The 20,401-nt window shown below is 39.2% G+C and overlaps 2 protein-coding genes across 2 annotated transcripts; both read left to right on the forward strand.

Moving 5' to 3' along the window:
* Nucleotides 1-686: 686 nt before the first annotated feature.
* ubap1 (ubiquitin associated protein 1) lies at nucleotides 687-6,456 on the forward strand. Its single transcript, XM_023289301.3, has 7 exons — nucleotides 687-846; nucleotides 2,221-2,269; nucleotides 2,419-2,543; nucleotides 2,996-3,832; nucleotides 3,978-4,136; nucleotides 4,704-4,805; nucleotides 4,948-6,456. The coding sequence occupies exons 2-7, from the start codon at nucleotides 2,230-2,232 to the stop codon at nucleotides 5,086-5,088; spliced, it is 1,404 nt and encodes a 467-aa protein (XP_023145069.1). The 5' UTR covers nucleotides 687-846; nucleotides 2,221-2,229; the 3' UTR covers nucleotides 5,089-6,456.
* A 2,126-nt stretch (nucleotides 6,457-8,582) lies between these two features.
* On the forward strand, nucleotides 8,583-20,378 carry dcaf12 (DDB1 and CUL4 associated factor 12). Its single transcript, XM_023289303.3, has 9 exons — nucleotides 8,583-8,999; nucleotides 11,177-11,467; nucleotides 12,494-12,772; nucleotides 13,473-13,533; nucleotides 13,712-13,905; nucleotides 16,233-16,298; nucleotides 16,574-16,736; nucleotides 18,036-18,214; nucleotides 18,359-20,378. The coding sequence occupies exons 1-9, from the start codon at nucleotides 8,940-8,942 to the stop codon at nucleotides 18,515-18,517; spliced, it is 1,452 nt and encodes a 483-aa protein (XP_023145071.2). The 5' UTR covers nucleotides 8,583-8,939; the 3' UTR covers nucleotides 18,518-20,378.
* Nucleotides 20,379-20,401: the final 23 nt, after the last annotated feature.

The raw sequence follows: 20,401 nt of genomic DNA on the forward strand, positions 1-20,401 counted from the left end.
TTCAAAATTTGTCACCATTACTATTTCTTTTCAGTGCATTGAGTTCATTATAACAAGTGTTTTTTTTTCACTATAACTGCACAATTGTTTTGTCAAAATGTCGACCATAGCTGTGCTACAGTTTTAGACAATGGCAGCAGTAGAGTCAAACTCAGTTATAAGCAAAAGTTTCCAAAGATCCATGGCTCTCAGCAGTATATGAGTACTTTAGATTATCACAGAACAAAAAGGTGGTTTGTGAACTGTGCAGAGTTTCGATGGCATATCATAGAAGTATAGCACAATGTACAAACACCTGAAGGGAAAACACACAAAGGTGACTTAGCATTTGTTTGCTTGTTTCTGTTTACATATACAATATTTTAACACAGTTGAATTCCCAATGAAGCCGTTCTTTCTCATTTGCATGTTTTGTTTCTGTTGTCAAACTATGGAACAAGTGGAAGCATTTCTGTCTGAAACAGTGACTGAAGTGTAACATATTAAGACTACATACAAAAATACAAGTACAAAGTACAAAATTTAAACAAATGCTACATATTAAATAGTTACCTTTTTAGAGAAAAATAACCAGTTTAGATTAATCGATTAATTGTAATAGATTAATTGATAGAAAAATAGTAGTTAGTTACGATACACTGTAGAGTCACGATCACACGTCATGTTGGAGTGACGTCAAACAGGAACCAGTGGCAGGGAGCTTGACAAATCAAGATGGCGACCTACGCTGAAGCAGGAAAGAGGTTTCAGTATAAATAAAACTCACAAGGAGAACAGTTTAAATTGGAGTGCCACCGCGATAAGACGTCGTTTGAATTTTGAAAGGACAAGACAGAGCTGATACTGGTGAGGGGACTCTGTGTTTATGTGTGAGTTCAGTTTTATGTGAGGGGCGGTGGCAGCAGAGACAGCAGTCCTATCCGGCCACATAACGTTAGAACCAGGCCACTGGCGAAGCTAAGCGTATTAGTATGAACAGTGGCATTCCCCCAAGTCTATTACCCAGTGTCTGGTGGTGATTCTCAGTGAATTCATTTATTTGGCCTCTGTGTTCCCGTAATACAAGCTAAGCTAACGCTGTACGCGACGCTGACTTCTCACTGTTTGCTAGCTGTTAGCGTATTGAGCTAGGAGTAACCAAAGATACAAATAGCTTAGCTTGTAGCTAAGGCTATCATAACTTAAGTGACACTGATAAATTAGCATATCTTACTTAATTGCCTCCCCTAGCAACTTTTATGAGCCAGACGTGGCAGTTGGGAGCCTTGAAATGACCTCTTTTAACAGAAACGTGCCAGAAAATGTGTTGAGCTACCCCTGTCGTTTTCGATTTAAGTTAGACGTAACTGAGCTCACCCGAAGTTAGCTAACCCATGTACCATGACGAGTTGTCCAGTGATGCGATGGTGTTTGCTCCACTCTGTGTACTAACAAAGTTGTTAAAATAACTACGACACAGCAACATGTGTGATTGGATGTTATGTAACATTGTCCATAACTACTATTAGCTACTAACTACAAGGTAAATACAAAGCTAAACTGTTGACGCTTTCACTTTAGAAGTCCCAATAGAGCGAGATACACTTTGATTATGTGTGGTAGACTGTAGAGTGTGGTGTTTGTTTTCACCGATGTGGAAAGTGTTTGTAAAACCATCACAATATGTCTATAAATAAATAGACTGTTTATTTAAACTTTAGTCTGCCAGAGTTTTAAGTACTTTTTACAAGCAAGTTAACTGTGTAAATGCGTCATATCAGTCATGTTTTATGATGAATATTGGCCCCCACCAGCCCACAGATCAAAGTTCTGTGCTTCTCAGATTGAAAACAGTGGCTTCTCTGTGCTGATAATGTGAGGCATTGTTAAACAGCATGACCAAATAACTGGATTATGTGACTTAAGATTCAAAGTAGCTAATACACAAAGAATGGATTGGGGATGTTTTGTACTGGCATGTGATAAAGTGTCATTTCACTTGTGCTTCGATTAAAATTGTTCTATCTGACTGTTTTCTCTATGAAAGACATACTGTACCGTATTGTCAGAAACCCCCATGTCTGACTGAACATTTCATGTGAAGGCGGGTGAAAGAAAAACTGTGGAAATCCATTTTGGGCTGTTTTCATACTGTAGCACTATTTTAAGAAACACTGGCCTGTGACTTGTAATTATCAGCTCTTGTTGTTCACTAACTTGTGCACTCATTTATGTTTTCAGTGACTCTAAATGGCTGCGAGGAAGTCTGGAACAGATGCATACAACAATGGCAAGGGCTTTTTTAGTACTCTTGATTTACTGTTGAATTACACTGATGTTTTGAGCTGTGAGTTAACTGTACGTTCAAAGTGTGCAGGTGTTTGTAATTCTGGTGTCTATCCTTCTAATATATACATACACTTTGTTTTTTGTATACAGGACCCATCAGCTACCTTGATGATGTTCCTTTCAAAATAAATGATAAATTCCGCTGTCCAGCCAAAGTCGGGCTGCCTGTTGGTTTCTGTCTGCCAGACTGTGGCTCTTTACTTTTGGACACACAGGTGAGTCAGGTACAGGGAAGATCTTGATTTTGAACTGGTGTTATTTGAGGCCTGCATTTAGCCGTGCATGTCATACTTTTGGTCAGAGTTCATTATACGCAGTCAAGTCATGCTTGGTTTATAGACATTTGAGCAAAGAGTTGTAGCCAAGAACATGCTGTCAGTGGACAGCAGTTTGATGCAAGAAGTTATTTTAGTTGTTGGTAAGAGTGGAGCACATCTGTTTGAAAAATGTACCTTTTATATTTTGCAGTAATATGATGCAAAATTTACAACAACCTCCAATTTTCAGTTTAGTCAAGTCTTGATATTCAAGTTCTATAGACATTAGGCTGGAGGTGTAATAACAAGGGACTGTTATACTGATAATTAATAGAATAATAATTTTCTTTGTTACTCTGCCCCTTCTTTGCCCATTATCCTCTTTCTTCCTCTTACTACATCCTCAACAGTATGACTTTACTCTGGAGAGACGCAGTGTGCGCTGGGGGCTAGAACTAGCCGAGGCCAGAGCAGCAGAGGCCAGAGCAGAGGAGGCAGCAGCCCAGCAGGAGGCAGAGAGCAGGGAGTGTTTGAGCCAGGCCCAGGACGCTGATGGCAGTGGAGAGAGAAAGCACCTTTCTGCTGCAGAGGACCAGGACCTTCCACCACCAGCATTGAACCCTGTTCTGGCAGGGCTGAGCCATAATGCAATTCTCACCCCACTGCCCGCCCCAAGCCTTGGCCCCAGGAAAACCCAGCCTAGCACTCCTCAGCCGCACAGTCTCAATCTAGCTGATTTTGAGCGGGAAGAAGACCCCTTTGACAAGCTGGAACTCAAAACTTTGGATGATAAAGAAGAGCTAAGGAGCATCCTTCAGAGCCAGCCCCAACCGCAGCCTCAACCTCAGCCTCCTCCTTCTGTGTCCCCACCAGAGGTCTCTCAGTCAGGGTCAGCATCACGAGGAAACAGTCCATCACCACCCAGCACCAACACCAGCCTCTCAGCCAAACCAGGCTTTACCCACAAACCCAATGGGTTGGTTAACTTGCTGGACATGGACAGAGTTGGGCATCCTGGAAGAGCAGGGTTTGATACGGACGATCGACCCTGCAATATTCGCTCTCTGACTTTTCCCAAGCTCTCCGATTCTGGTGACCCAGAACCAGTTAGGTACAGTCCACTCCCTGCGCCCATTCCTGCTCCCCGACAAAGCCTGCCTAATGGCAGCCCACCAACCCTACCCAGGACTCAAGTTATTGTTACGCCTGAGCCGCCCTGCCACACCAAGAGTGGCACACCAAAGCCAGTAAGTATGAGAGTACACACTGCATATGTGACTAATTATGCCTGTAGTTTGTATGCAATATAGTGGTGAAGAATAACAATTGATGGTAAATAAGAATGTACTAAATTCTTAGAGCTTTATTGACATTCACTCGTGTTTTTACAAGACCAACCCAGGGTCAGGTTCTGCTGGTCTGCCGTGTGGTGGAGCCCTTCTCAGCATGAATCCTGGTGAACGCCAGTGTGTGGAAACGCTTGTGGGCATGGGCTACTCCTATGAAGGTGTCCTACGGGCCATGCAAAGACAAGGACAGAACGTGGAGCAGGTGAGACTCTCTTTCATGCGGTGCACAGAAATCTGGATTACTAACACATTAACTATCTGATGTTTAGCTTTTTAATCATTTTGTTTGTATGCTTTTGTAATTGTGGACAGTGAAGCATCAATACACAACATCTGCAAATATAGCATTAAAATAAATGGTTAGCACCACCCTGACTGTCTCAAATGTTGTGGCATTGGGTCAGGTTCTGTACAGCTGCTGTTGTTATTGTTATCGTAACTATTAACAGATATGATATATCAGGTTTTATATGTTCATGTTCTGCATATATCAGATGTAATGTGCACCATTTGTTTTTTAAATGATGAACTTGCATTTGAAATTAATATAATAAGTTAATACAGCAAAAAAAATAGGATTAAGAGTAATAAATTAGCCCTACAGAACAATAATATGAGGTTGTTTCTGTTTACTGTACAACCATATTTCTGTAAGAACAACTGGGAGCACCATATTGCTCTTTTACTTGTCATTTATATAAAGGGACTTTAAGCTAACAATGTATGCTTACTAGACACACAATTAACAGTTGCTTATTGTTTGCCCAAGGTACTGGACTATCTGTTTGTCCATGATCGTCTGTGTGAGCGGGGCTTTGATGCAAGTGCAGTGGAGGAATGTTTAGAGATGTACCAGTGCTCAGAAGAAAAGGTTTGTACATTTTGCCATTACATACCTGTACATCTGAAGAACATAGGAAAACATTAATACACGGTGTTTATATGTCTTAAGTTCAATTCAGTGAAAGGCAAAGATTTTATCATATTTTCACATTTTTTTTCATCCTTTTTAGGCCTTGCAGTTTCTTGAGCTAATGTCAAGATTTGGTGAAATGGGATTTGAGCGTGATGCCATCAAAGAGGTGCTGCTAGTCCACAACAATGATCAGGACAAGGCGCTGGAGGACCTAATGGCTCGTGCCACAGCTAGCTGAGCCAAGCCAGCCAGCTCACCAAAGCTCTACCCAGGGCATGCCTCTCGCTACCACCCAACAGTCCCTTTCCTTCTGCCTGCCCTATCACACCATGCCCGGCCCTTCCCTTGGCTGTGGAAGGAACAGCTGGGAGACTGTTGTATTTCTCTCTGTGCTAAAACGTATTGTGTCTCAGCACTTCTTAAAGACTGTGTGCCTAGAGTGAAGGGGGTTAAACTCTAACCATACTTCATGGTGGTGTATTTGGTACAGTTCAGTTATTCAACAACAGGAGGAATGACTAAGCTGGAAAATGAAAGAATTGGGCTGTGGCATTTTGATGCCATTCTGATTTGCTTCCACTTGGAAGTCTTTATCTGACTGCAGGCAAAACTGCAGAACTGAATAAGGGGGAGCTGGTGATGGGCTCTTAGTGCACCACCGAAAGACCAGTGTGAACTTTGGAAACTCCCAAACAACTAAGCTGCCATCTTCCACTGCTCACTGCAGACCTAGTAAATGGTGGAGGGGATAGGGGGCCTTGAAGAGGCTCCTTACACTGAATGAACTGATGTTAAAAATTCAACAAAAAAAAAGAGAGGAAAAAAAGGCACAGTCACCTGATAGAGAACTGATTCTCAAGAAGTGCCCTCTGTGCTGTGGTGCCCTGCACCGATTTCTGTTCTGCTTTATGCTTACATTCACTCATGTCTGTTTTTCTCTTCATTTTGGGCACTTTTTCATGTCAGTTTAAAGATTCCATTTCTTTGCTTTCTGTTTTAGGAATTGCATTATAAATCATTAGTCATTATAATTCAGAACACAAGAGTACTACTGCCCCAGTATGCTCTTTAACCTGCACTGGAATAGCCTGTTAAAGGAGTGGGAAGAGATGGGGAAAGTTCCTGTGTAGGAAATTTAGAAATATCCCATGACCCACTGACACTGATGTGTCACATACTTCACAGGCACACGTTTCATAGTTATCAGCTTATTTAAAATAGTACACTGACACTTTGATTTAAAAATAAAGAGTTTGATATGTTAATGTCAGATATGTTAACTTACAAACGTGACACTTTTAACGGTCATGAACTTTTGTTTGCAGACTGGAAAAGAGTGAATGGTTTAAAAATACAAGAAACAAATTGTAAATGGAGGGTTGTTTTTGCAGCCACATCCCAGTGCAATAGAGATTTCATATTGTGTGACTGTTGACTGGCACTTTGAGCCTCAATTATTTGTTGGGAGATAAGTAATGGCCTTTAAGCCTTGCTGGAAAATTGGATGAAACTAGAAAAGGTTTGATTTCAGTGATTTCTATCATTCATTCTCTGTTATTGGATTTCATTTGACCAAATCTAATCAAACATGACTTTGGTTTATTGACGTGTCGACTGTTTTTCCTCATGAGAAATATGAAATGAGTGTTCTTGATTTTGTTGGGTTTGCATCTCCACAGTCCCAAATTAGAATTTTAAAATGATCAAAAATACTTTTCTGAATGTTAATTGCAGTTTTAAAAAAGAAAATCATTGTTTTTTTTTTTCAGTATGTGATAATGGACCTCCTGGATTATATGTTTAAAAAGCATGCAGCTGCACCACGCGCAAAGATAGCAAAGATTTCCATAATCTTGAGCTCTGGGTTTTGATGGGGATTGTGAGAGGCATGGTAACAGATTAAGGGCTTAAAGTTTGCAAAATGTGACTCATAAAACTGGCACTTTGCTTGGGACAGGTCCAATATTCTGTCCTCTGGTCAAGTGCAAGTAGAAAATTTCTAACCACTGCACTCTGTTTGAGAACAAACCAGTTACTGTGTTTTATTATCAATGCAGATCTCATTTTACTTGTTTGATAGAAACCAATAGTAGTGGCAAACTGTCTGCAGAATATAGAGAACCATTCAAACCACAAGGACGGGCTCACGTTAATTTAACTTCCCAAACTGGAAACATCCTAAATCTATCCTAGAATCAAATTTTTTGTTGGTGTTTGCATCCCTAATGGAGGGGAATAATGTGTCATGAGCAATATTAGACCTAGTTCCTTTAGACAGTGTTTTAAGACTGATATGTGGTTGACATGATTGACAAGTGAGTGTTTCCACTTTTTTTTAAATGCCTTTTTATTTACCACGATTAAGAAGACAGGTGTACTTACCTAACAGACAAACACATAAGGGGTATTACTGTCTCCATACTTGATTCAAGTGTGTTGTTGGTAATCACCGACTGAGCAAGTTGATGTTAACTTGCTTCTCTGACACTCCCACAAGTTGGGCATATTACAGTGTAGATGGGTCTGGACCTCCTCCATTTGATGCCTCCTACTGTTTCTGTCCTGATTTTCAAGTTGTGCAGGGATTAAGTCCAACTACATTCTCATTTCGGGGATCACATATAAGGGTTTATATATCAGATTCACATCTAAGTCACCACATAATGAATCTTATGAGCATTGAAATATTTTATTAGTATAATAAAAAAAACATGGTTGAGCTAAGTGTTCTTTCCCAAGCTCCTAAAATGTGATTTGTTAAAATGTTTAATTTCCTCTTGAATTATTTGGAAAATACACAATTAAATGTGCACATCTTTTTAGTGAGACTGTTGATTGTTGCTGGTCTTGCTTTTTGAGCTCAATTTGATAATGGTTTTTCTCAAGTGTTCTCACAACAGATTAAATGTGATAAATGAAGCTGTTGAAGTACAAACTACAGCAAGCATATTTTTATTCTCTCTGTTCACTTAACAAGACCACAACAATACAGATTATTGTTCATCCAGGTATTGTCAGTGACAACTGGAAACATCCAACTGTGAGGCTTTGTCAGCAGAAAAAAGACCAATATGCAAAAGAGTAGAGGCCATAGGCAGTCTGCCTGTGGTTATCAGGGCAAACAAACTGGGAAGGTTACAAAGCCATGTGTAAAATCAGATCCGAGGTAATGTCCCTGATTGTACTCCTCATCTGAGTCAACCATATATTGGTGCTTATATAAATAACTGCCATCTTCAGAAAAAATCAGTAAGCCCACTGTTACATGAACGTAATATAAAAGATGTGTGATTTCTTTCATTTAGCCTGAGATTACAAATGTCTCCCATTGGCCACTAGAAGTCCCCAGTAAGCACAGTAATACCAGAGAATGTGAGATAACAGGTCAAATACATCGCAATTAAATATTTGTAGTTTTGTGAATCACAATAAACAACTACATTTTTGTCAGCATAAACTTTTGATAAATTAGCATTTGTAATTAAATATTGCCTATATTTAAGAAGCGAATAACTTACTATTAGTCAGTGCGTATGTGTGTAGATGTGCAGGTTCAATTTACATATTTGTATACATATATTTATACGTATGAAATAATTTGCTTGCAGAATGAGTTTTGTTGCTGAGAAACAAAACATGATGGGCACTGACCAGATAAAAGGTCTCACGCAGCTCGCGTGAACGCGCACGCATAACGCTCCCGTTCACGTACGACCTTGTTTTTGTTGATGTTTAATATGAGTGCGGCTGCGCGCTACTCAATGCTTTCGCCGTTGCTGCTGACGCGATCTGGCAGGGGAAAAGAGTGTGAAGCCTCTGACTTTAGCTAGCGACTCTGACAAAACTGAGTAATTTGGGCTGCCCGAGAGTCGTATTATTTCCGAGGCTGGGAAGCAGGCTAACGATAGAATTTGAGCTATAGTCTTAGCCTGCGACTAACCAACCTCACCCGTATGTGATCGCCCTTCCTCGTCGTTGGACGCTGCCAGCGAGGGCCAAGGAACAAAATAGCATATCGCCATTATATGATCCAGTGTCCAGCGTCACTTTTACCCTCCATGTGGGTGAGGGAACTGTGTGTGTCAGATTATGGCGAGAAAAACAGTTAGCAGGAAAAGGAAGGCAGGAGAGCCCAAGGACCAACAACAGGTAGGCGGAAACCGGTGCTGTTTCATATTAGCCAGCTAGTCAGTTGTGTTAGCATGCTACCTAGCACTGTGCTAACACGATTTAGCTGATACGAGCTATGCTGGAGGCAGAATATTAACGACATTTTGACAGAGTAACCGCTAAATTATATGGGAGAACATAAACAATACAAGCTCACTCGTGTTTTTTTAAAACATTAATACAGCCTGTTTCCATCTGAAAGTCCGAATCTGCTAATGTTAGCACGACGTTAGCCAACGGCAGTCCATTATCGTTACGACAGCTAACGTTAGTCAAAGGCTTGGTTACCTCACCTTAGTAGTACATTTATTTACTTGTAATAATATACATTTCAATAAGTTAGAGAAGACTGACAGTCCTTTGTTTGGTTGGGGTCATCACTTGTCACCTTTTCATCTCTAACAAGAACAGCGCTCCTGACTGGAAACGTAAATTTCCTTAAAATAGCTAATCAGACATAGCTGTAGCCGAAACGTTAACAGTTAATCTGGCTCGCCAGGTTACCTTGCGTACAGATTTAGATCGCTTGTCCAGAACATATGGTCCAGAATAATGAATTGAACGTTTGTCAACTGCTGCATCCATCACCAACAACATTTTGCGCATACGGCCAGTCGTAATCATACTTATAGTACCACAAAATGGTATTTGACATAAACCAGAAATTAGAAAGCGGTACCACTAGCTTTGTTTAAATATGTAATGACATCTTTCTTGTATTGCATTGTGTCAACAATGTTAAAGCATCACTCGGGATGATGGGTGCCACCATCATTCAACATTCTTGTTAACAAAACTATTTTCCAATCTAATAATTACTAAATTCAAACAAAACAATCACAGTACATAAAGTGAATAGCAAAAAGCTCCACAGATTCCTTTGATATGCACTGAATTTAAGTATTACCATAAATGACTGTTACACAATTTGTATTTCAAATTAACAGTTAGGCCTTGGTGAGACAATTAAGAATAAATAGTCATATTTGTGGTTTTATTACAGTCTTTATTAGGATACTGTTGGTGACTTCTTTTTGAATGGTCAAAGGAATTCGAACAAAAGTCTTACATTCTTCTGATATTTAAAGTAGTATGAGTGGACACTGCCATACACTTCTGTCAGGAGAGAATACTGTTCTGAGACACATGTCCCTGTAAATCTTTGCATCTGTGTAATTGTTTAAATAGCTTTACATAAAATTATTGGTCATCCAACTGATAATTCCTTCAACTGAATACATAATAGGCTATTTTGCCAGGTTCTACATTACCTCTTCCATTCGTATGGAACATTTGAACATATTTAAAGGATTTTGCAGAATTAAGCATTCACTTTTGTTGTGTACATCTGTATCTATTAAACCAATGTAAAAACTAACTGGCCAATAGAACAAACTGGAATATGTGACTATAGCTTTAATTGCACTGACCAAGTCACAGTTGTATTTATCCAAAAATGATTTAGCAGCAACCCACTTGTTGTTGGAAAGATTAAAAGAATGTTTTGTGATGGACAAACATAAGTGTCACACTTACTGTATGTTGCAGGTGGTGTGGCTCGGTCACTACATTTTTTAATATGTACATGTCTGTGTAAGAGATTTGATTGTGTTCTTGGCCATTGTTATTGCAGTCAGTACATAAGGAAGGGTTTGTTGACTAACAATAGGTGGAGTCTACGCTTCTATATTTGGCAGCCATTACAAACCAACCTGATGTTGAATTATAAGTATTATTATGTGCAGTAGACTGTATTGACCAAGTCAGATGAAACCAAATGAAGTGTCAGTGTCAACATACGCTTTTGCTTTTGTTGTAATACTCCAGTGATCCAGTAAGACTCTTAATCTGTACCAGTGAGCTGTATGTCCACAATCCTCTGGGGGATGGGTCTGGCTAAGCACAGATAGGTTGAGATATTGAAATAAAAATATGCATGTTGAAAGCTAAATAAGAAAAAGATGTAACTCGGGACATTCGTTTAAGATATATTAGATTTTTATATTCATATCAGTAATTAGTTTTTTGTAGACATTCTATTGTATGTAAAACATAATAATTGATCATCTCTGAATATTTCAGATTTCTCAGAAAACATCTGCTTTGTCCTATAATATTATTTAGGCACTTGATCTTCTTCCTCTCTCTTTCCACAGCTGGGCTGGTGTCAGACACCACACAAGCGGAGTCGTGTTTCTTGTTCATCACGTCATGCCCAGCAGTGGTGGTGTAATCGGCGATCTGTGGTATGTGCCCTCCGGGGGCGGGAGTTCAGACCTCAACAGCAGCATGAGCTGCGACTCCAACGGAGCCTGCGTGGCTTTGCGGCCGGCAGGCTCCCTGGCATCCTCAAGGAGAGGGAGTTTTCTCTGGGACGACTCAACAAGGTGTTTGCTTCACAGTGGCTCAACCACAGGCAGGTGGTGTGTGGGACCAAATGCAACACGGTAAGATGCCCTTTAGTTGCTAACCTGCATTAGTTGGACTTTTCCATATAATTCTGTGACCTAATGTTAGTCAAGGTATGATGATGTGATCGGATTATTTAATCACTAGGTTTTCATTCACTCAAACTAATCATGAATACAGAGAAATAATTTTTATATTATTGACAACTGTCGTGTAAACACCTTAACTAGTAAGGCTGTTGTCAAGTAAGCTATAAGACTTTCAAGTTATTTTTAATGGGTAATGTATCACATAAGTCAGAAGTATGTCCCACAGAAACTCTGTCGAAGTATTAAACATTCTGTTGGGAAAATGAATGGATTGTGTTGTAGTTCAAAATGTTTTTGAAGTTGCCAAATTTTACACTATAATATACATGCTAGAATTCTTAGGTACAGAGAAGGGTGTGCAGTTTCACAACCTCAGGATTTTATCTCTAATGAAGAATGAATACATGGGTTTTAACACTGTGGCTGTATGCACAGGGCCAGTTTGCATTCAAGTGTGAAACAGCCTAGTCTGAGGCTCAGCAAATCCAAATCCAAGGCTAGTGAGGAGTTCAGGTGTTATCAGATTCTATTCATAAATGACCTTATAATTATTGTCATCACTCTTTGGGGTTAAAGTACATAAACCACTATCTATGATGTGTCCAGAATTTTTCACAGGTCGAGTGGCTTCGGTTTATTGTTTAAAATTATTGATGCAGACTTTTAGTAATCCTCCACTACCATTTCCAGGAATTTGACATGTTGAACTTCTTTTCATTCAATTACCACTTTTAACATGGTTAATGTCCACTGATTTTGTTTCTTAAATGTTTGGTCAATATTAGGTGTGTCAAGATTAATGACATCCCTGGACCCAAACATAAACACTTATCAGTATATTTCAGTCAGGATTATTTATGTTACTCCTACACATTTTGGAATGACAGAAAAATCCTGGTCAAGCACCTAAAAATTCTTTAGGCTCATGACCCTTTTCTTCTTCTTCCTAAATGTGTTTTCTTAATTTACTTACAGCTTTTTGTAGCTGATGTCCTGACAGGACAGATAACACGCATTCCTATGCTGAAGGACAGGGAGTGTCGTGATGGCGGCTCTGGGGCAGCGAGTGCGGTGGTGGCGGGGCGGCATTACCACCCCACAGGAGCCTCTCGTGCTCGGCTGGACCAGCAGGGTTGTGGGATCCATGCTATTGAACTAAACTCCTCAAGAACACTGCTCGCCACTGGAGGAGACAACCCCAACAGCCTGGCCATCTACCAGCTGCCAACACTGGACCCTGTTTGTGTTGGAGATGTAAGTGGTTTGAACTGTTTGACTTAACAGACATTTCATTGTGGCTTATGGTTGCTAATCCACTATTTGCCTTTTTGTAACTCCTTTGTCTTGACTCAATCAAATTCTGTTGAACTGTTTGTGTGCCAGCCACGATATTTGAGTCTTGTAAGCATGGCTTATCAGTGAAAGGTTTCTCATATCAGAAGTAGCAGTTTTAAGTAGTGTTTCAGTATTGTTGAAAATGATGACATCTTTATTCAGTTAGTGAGATGGTCAGTAGTATCTACCTGTCCAGGTGATTTTTGGCCTGACCCCCTCTAGAGGTTTTACTGTTAATTGGTCCAAGATGTATCTCCACAACTTTAGGATTGTTTGCAGTTAATTTTACATTCCCGAGAAGAAGGTTTTTCCAAAACTCATCAAGGACTCCACAATGTCATTGTTTCCACTTTTGTTTTATCACATGCCAGTGTGCTAATGTTTGAATGCTAACATCCTGAGCTCAAGTATTGTCACATACTAACTGTAATGCAGATATTCATTCCAGATCATGCAGGTTCTCTCCCTCTTTTGCCGTACATGAAAGAAATACCATAATTTTATTAATTTTATAATATCTCGCTAATGTTGCCTGGCCACTGTTTGACATGATCTCTTCATTTAAATCTAAAGCACATGAGGTTGTATAACTTTAACATAGTAACCATTTGTTTTTCAGGATGGTCACAATGACTGGATATTTTCCATAGCGTGGATCAGTGATAACATGGCAGTTTCTGGTGAGCTTACATTATATAAGCTGTGTGACTGTTGAGCACAAGTATCCTTATGTCTAAGTCATGCTCTTCACAGCACAGTGGTGATCCTGCCTTTTATTATGCCAGTTTTGTATATATGTAGTAGATTAATAGTCACAGTAGTACTATAGATGAGCCCTGTGTGTATTTGCATTCATAGGGTCTAGAGATGGCTCCATGGGCCTCTGGGAAGTTACAGAGGAAGTAATGAACCAGGCTGAGAGAAGTCAGAATGAGGAGACAGTGCCCTCTTATGCCCACATCTCCCACCGTGCCCTCAAGGACATCCCCAAGGAGTACACCAACCCATACAACTGTAAAGTCCGCGCTCTGGCCTTCAACAACAACCACAAAGTAAGATTCATTCTCATACAGCTATTAGGAATTCACCTAACTGAGTGGTCTATTTTTAGGAAAACACAGGAAATGAAAAGAGATTACAGTTTCAATGCTCGTTTATATTCAAGCACATTAATTTGTATATGTTTATGTTGGGAGAATATCTGAATCTATGTTGGATAGTAGTTTGTTGTACAAGGAATATATTTACTAACATTACACTTTAATGATCAGTTAGTCAATAATGTCAGGATGAATGCATTCATCTTTGTCCTCAGATTTAAATATTTTACATAAAAATAAAATCTCTACACTGTTTTTATGACCCATTATTTGGTTATTAAAGCTGTGGTAGACTGAAATATTGAAAAGACAAAAAAAATTTTAATAAATAAAGCAAAAACATTGAAAATCCTCTCATAGCTCTCCCCTCTGTCTCCTAAGCCTATCCCACCAGACAAGCACCTGTAAATGTTCTTGCTTCCTATGCCTACTTTCATGTTGAAATGGGCTACCTACACAACCTAACCCACCACTATAGTGGCACAGAAGCTAAACTATCAGTACAGAGGAAATTAGTATTAAGTATCAAACAGAGCTTCTAGTTTAGAGCCGTATGCATTTATTTGTCAGTACCAGCTGATTGCAGTTTAGTAAGTTTGTTTCTTACAAAGTTTACTGAATTATTAAGATATTAACTTACCTATATTACAGTTTATGTATTTCAGTTTCACAGGACTGTGCTGACACTGAAGAAACAACAATCCTAAAATGAAAGTTCATATTACTTGGCCACAGGCCTAAGATGTACATGCATAGCCACAAAATAACATGCATTTGACTGCTGATCTGCTGTGCGAACAGTCCACTTACATTATGCATTCAGTGTAGCCGCAGTGTGAGTTAGTGTTATGGAGTGACTTTGGTGTTCACAACTAATGTAATTTTCAAAAGCCTAGAAACAGAGCCTCATGGAGGTGCAGCGTGTACTTTTCTCTCAGATCACTTGAATTACGTTATGCTCATTCAATGTGAAATTAATTGTTCTGCCTTACTTTGCATTGAAACATTCATTGTAGATTATTTGTAAAATAAATTTTAAAAAACTGTGAAGTTCAACGCATCTACACTGTTCTATGAGTGATCATGTACTGGGTTTTGCATCACTGATGGAACATTCTATTCATAGTTACCATGTCATAGTCAAAATTATGTGAATATTATTGATGGATGATGATTTGGACGCAAATCTTAAGAGGCTTTGACGTTAAATGACATTTTCTCTACTCCATTATTTCTTGGCCATGAAGTCATGACTCATATGAACCAAAATAAAAACCAGAGACGCTTTCTCAGATGTGAAAATATGTCATCTCTGACAGAGTTACATTTTAAATATATAATGGTCACAAATAGTCCAACACTAATGTTACTCCATAACAACACACACAGGGAGTTGCTGTTATAGCTTGTGTCATGCTATAGTATTTTCTGACAAAGTAAAACTGAGTGACATCATGACGGTTGCTGAAGACAGACAGCAATGTTAATCATTTGAACTGAATAAACCCCCTCCTATCTGCGTTCTTATCTCTCCTCCTTAAATGCGCCTCAACATGCAGCTGATGGAGTGATGAACAGTTGTTCTGTACTTTGAAATATTTTGTTCACTTACGTTATTTCTACAGTTACTTAGTGGTTTAAAAAGCTGTTTTATAACGCTATGCTAGGTTGGCATAACTACAGCGATGTTATTGCTAACATAAACAGACAGGGAGTAGCTTAAGCTAGGTTAGCACAACTTTAGCAATGCAATGTAAATGAAAAGCATGACCGATGCAACGAAGCACACTTCACTCATCATGACACGTGGCAAAGAGAGTTAAACTGAAACGGAAGACATGTTGAGTCATCGTTAACGTCACATCGTCGTTATAAACTTACCTGTCGGCAAGCTCCGCTCAGCCCACTCCTGTAATGTTGCCTGGCTGTAGCTTACTCCTGTACGTTACTGAGAAAACAGCGGTTAGCACTTAGGATTGAATGGAATTAGAGCTCCATGTATTGCAGCTGTTCTGAAACCAAACGCTTGAGAATCCCATCTCAGAGTTGGTCAACTCCGAGATGAGGATTCAGAGTTTGTTGAATCTGCTTTCTGGAACATGCCTGAGGAAAGCCTTTGTAACCAGTAAGAAATGCGGCCTCAGTAGATGGTTATAGAATGGCCAACTTTTATAATGTCTTTTAATGCTTACAAGGGAGTCGCAGTACTGCTGTTTCTGGGTTCTGCATCAGCTTCAGTCATTTTGCCTTGGCTTTACCTGTTGTTTTTGCTTTTTCAGGAACTGGGTGCTGTGTCCTTGGATGGCTATTTCCACCTGTGGAAAGCTGAGCATAACTTGTGCAAGGTACAATACATAGTTTCACTAATATTTATTTTTGGTATTCAAATGTTTTACTGTGTTATATGTGATCAGGTTCCCTCTACAACAACAAATATTTCTGTAGTATTGTTATATCTTGTGACATTTTACTCATTTAATGGATTTTCAGAGTGACATTATGATAGCTGTGGAACTTGATAGATGTTCATACTCACACTTCAGTGATATATAAAGAAGAATTTCTTCAGTGTTGGCAGCTATAATTGTTACCATTTAGCATCCTGTGTTGCTCCCTCTAGATACTGTCCACCAAGCTGCCTCACTGCAAAGAGAATGTGTGCCTGGCATATGGACAGGACTGGTCAGTGTATGCTGTGGGTTCTCAAGGCCATGTTTCCTTCCTGGATCCAAGGCAGCCTACACACAGCATCAAGTCTGTTAATTCCAGAGAGAGGGGAAGCGGTAAGTGACCTGTAAAACTTCCAAAAGAAGCAAATAACACAAGCAGACAGCAGCTGACCTACCTAAAATACTTATTGGTGTTTGTATAATTATTACTTCATAGTCAAACACTAGACAGTAGCCACGTTTCCATAATGTATTTTTGTGCATTTTAACATATTGTACTAGAAAAAGTTAATAAGAATAGAAAAATTTAAAAATGACATCCTCAAGTTTTGTAAAATGTTTTTTGCATTTGTTAGATTGTCGGATGTGCTGTATTGTGTATGTCCTAAATTGCAACCTTTTTGATTTATGAAAAGCACTCTTGCTAATTTGCAATTTTTTGAAATTGTAATTTGAATTTGAAACGGATTAATTGTTCACCCTTAATGTTCAGCTGATTCACCTTTCGCTGGCTTTATCTCTGGACAGAATGAAACATGATCAATACCAGCTGACAAGAAAAAATAATACAATTGGGCAAATAATGGAACTGCTCTTTATTCTGAATTCACATAATTTTTCTTTGTCCTTTCAGTACTCATTACAGCAGATTTACAAAGTGCACGCATGCAATATGCAAACAGTTAGTGCATACTGCTTAGTCATATTATTGTATTGTAAGCTTTGACCGTCTTGTTCATGCATTCGTTGCGGTCTGTGGTGTGAAATCACCTGTTCTTGTGTGCTCTGGGCGGCTCAAGCTTGTAACTCCATCGAGACACCGTGACATATGTGACTTATCTTCTACTGCGCACAGAATTGTGAGTCAGCATGGCCAGAGAAATGTGCTGGCTTGCATAATGCAAAATGAGAACAGATGTAGTAGAGCATCCTGGTATTTTTGGCATACCGCCTTTGACATACAATGTATTGGGACACACTTGACCCTTTTCCGGCATACTATATATAGCATGATAGTATGGGTATTGAAAGGAAGCCCTGGTTTTGTTTTTGGTTTCCGCTACTGTTTTTATTATAGTCGTGTTAATATGACCTATTCCGTCATCTTTTGACTATGCAGCTGAGTTTTTTCACTGCTTTAGAATTAAGACCACATGAAGTTGTGATTTCTAATATTTTCCATGTTAGCTAAAATACATTAACAGTTCATGTTATACAAGCACAAGTTTCATTAATTTTAAGGGTAATTTTAGTGTAATTTCTCTGTTTCTAAAGGTATTCTATGTCTCAGAGATCTGTGATGTTTCGCTGATACAGCGACTCCCAAAGATTCAAGTTTGAAATCAGAAAGCACATAGGAAATGTGGGGTTACTCTTGAGTAACTTTGCATTAACACATCTGTGTCTGTGCAGGGATCCGTTCGGTGAGTTTCTATGAGCACATTGTGACAGTGGGTACTGGCCTAGGTTCTCTTCTCTTCTACGACATCCGAGCTCAGAGATTCCTGGAGAACCCTTTTAATCCCACCGGAGGATATCGAAAGTGCCCTGGAGATGGCATCCTCAAGCTCACTACAGGAAAAGGCTGGCTGGTACACTATTTTTTTTTCTGTAGACAGTTAGTTTTATTAGTTTGACACTACTATAGTTGCACTGTAGTTCTAGATTATTTGTGCTATCACAAGTGTTTCTTTTTTTCTCTCCTAACCCATATTGCCTCTCTGCACTGCTTCCAGAATCACGATGAGACGTGGAGGAGTTACTTCTCAGACATTCATTCCTTTCCCAACGCGGTGTACACCCACTGCTATGACGACTCCGGCACCAAGCTGTTTGTAGCAGGTGGACCGCTCTGTTCTGGCCTGCACGGCAACTACGCAGGACTGTGGAGCTAGCCTCTCCTTCTCCTCCATCGCTCTGTCACTACATCCTTGTCCAGACCTTTACTTAACCAGTCCCTTCATCCCTCTCCTTCTTTGAGTTCATCAAGATCACTGTCCTTGATATCCCTCTTGTTCACAAAATTATCACTCTGTTTTGCTCTCACATGGACTCAGGAGCATGATCTTTCCCTCAGCGTATCACGGCTTTCAGTATTGTTGTTGTGTATATTTGTGTCCACCATTACACTATCCCTTCTTCTCCAACTATCCCTTTCACCTCAGCTACTCAGTTTTTTTATATATACATATATATAAAAATGTACAAACAATTAACCAATAATTTTCAAGAGCTGCAAAGTCTGCCACCGAGGAACTCTGAAGAGTTTTGACAAACATTAAGAATAAAGTTACACGTGTTCTCATTATTTAAAACATTTACATCCAACCTGCAGGGATTAGGCTCTGGTCTTTTGCTGGCTTGTTTCTGTACGTAAGGATAGTGTTTACCGCTGCTTACTCTGTGATAAATGACAGCGTCTTTGTGAAAAACTTGTGGAATTCTCTCCCAAAAGTTCCTTTTCATTCTCTCACTTAAATGGACAGCAATAAAAGAGAGCGAGAGAGGAACAAGGACTGAAGAGACATTTAATTTTGAAGGACTGAGTCGGAGTGCAGTTTGACATTTGATCGAGAATATTTACTGGTTGGAACAGCCCACAACAATCTGAAAGAACTTCTCTCTTCTCCTGTCAGAAGTAAAACAAAGAAGCCAATCAAAATGGGACTTTGTGTTAATCTTATTCTCACTGAGATAATGTAAAGGAGAAACATTAAGATTGATAAATGCAGTGTTTTTTTTCTGCTATGAATCAAAAAAAAAAGCGTATTTTATATTTTGACTGTGTGATTGGACAGGCATACCCCTGCTGATATTCTAATTTGCTTTATTTGTATTTATTTTCCCCTCTTCTGTCACTTTTTTGGGGGGGGCTGGTCAGGAGTGTTTATATTTGCTTATTTTGAGGTTTTTTTTTTCTCATTTTGCCATTTTCTTATATTTCTCTTTTTGGTCCAAAATGCTTTTAGCATTTGCATTGACTGTGCTCAAATCTTGATCACTGACTGCTCTGGTGGTTACTAGACAATTTACCCCAAGATTTTCAGTTTTGGTAGCAAGTTAAGCATAATCAAATGATTGGTAGACAGAGGAGCCTTTCATTCCTGGATTGAAACAGTAGCTCTGTAGTAGCTCAGTTTGATCCTCTCAACCATCCATCTAGAAGGATGCAAGGAGAACTAATGAGAATTTTTGGGCTCTACCCTGGAGTTAAATGCTGCAGGCACATATGTTTGTTGTCACAGTTTTAAAACTCTTTTTTCCCCTCTTTTTGTACCAAGGAGTGAGTGATTCTGCTCTTTTTCCTTGTTCGGCAGAGGCAGGGTAGGCTTGAGTTCCGTTTTTGCCTTCCTCAAGTCTTTCTGTGAAAGACTGCCACAGGCGATCATAATTTTCCTTTTCTACATGGAACTTTTCTCCAGTTTTCATGATAATGATAGGTTGAAAAAGAAAAACCCCAATTAGGACCACAAATTGAACAAATAACCAACACTTTTAAAGTGTATTTTATATATAAATGTGTATATGTATGTGTAAAATACATAGGGACAATTGCATACATTTTTATGTATATGTCTGAGAAAGTGTGTGGATTGACCTGTCTACTTGGTGATGCCCTGTTTTTTTATACACGCCTCATGAATGTTTTTACAAATGACTGAATCTGAGGATATTGTAAGATATAAACATCCTGGAAAAAAACTATTAAATCTTTAAAAGGAGTAAAGAATACAAATAAAATGTATATTGATGTAATGTGTTGTTTTCGTGTTTGACAT

Source organism: Amphiprion ocellaris, chromosome 5 (genome assembly GCF_022539595.1).
Source record: "Amphiprion ocellaris isolate individual 3 ecotype Okinawa chromosome 5, ASM2253959v1, whole genome shotgun sequence".
Taxonomy (NCBI): Eukaryota; Metazoa; Chordata; class Actinopteri; family Pomacentridae; genus Amphiprion; species Amphiprion ocellaris.

Bases quoted from the DNA above. Each gene is read 5' to 3' on its own strand.
- dcaf12 (XM_023289303.3), top strand. From the start codon at position 8,940: ATGGCGAGAAAAACAGTTAGCAGGAAAAGGAAGGCAGGAGAGCCCAAG. The intron at 9,000-11,176 runs GTAGGCGGAAAC...CTCTTTCCACAG, and splicing joins AGCCCAAGGACCAACAACAG to CTGGGCTGGTGTCAGACACC. The intron at 16,737-18,035 runs GTAAGTGACCTG...GTGTCTGTGCAG, and splicing joins TTCCAGAGAGAGGGGAAGCG to GGATCCGTTCGGTGAGTTTC.
- ubap1 (XM_023289301.3), top strand. From the start codon at position 2,230: ATGGCTGCGAGGAAGTCTGGAACAGATGCATACAACAATG. The intron at 4,137-4,703 runs GTGAGACTCTCT...TGTTTGCCCAAG, and splicing joins AAGGACAGAACGTGGAGCAG to GTACTGGACTATCTGTTTGT. The intron at 4,806-4,947 runs GTTTGTACATTT...CATCCTTTTTAG, and splicing joins ACCAGTGCTCAGAAGAAAAG to GCCTTGCAGTTTCTTGAGCT.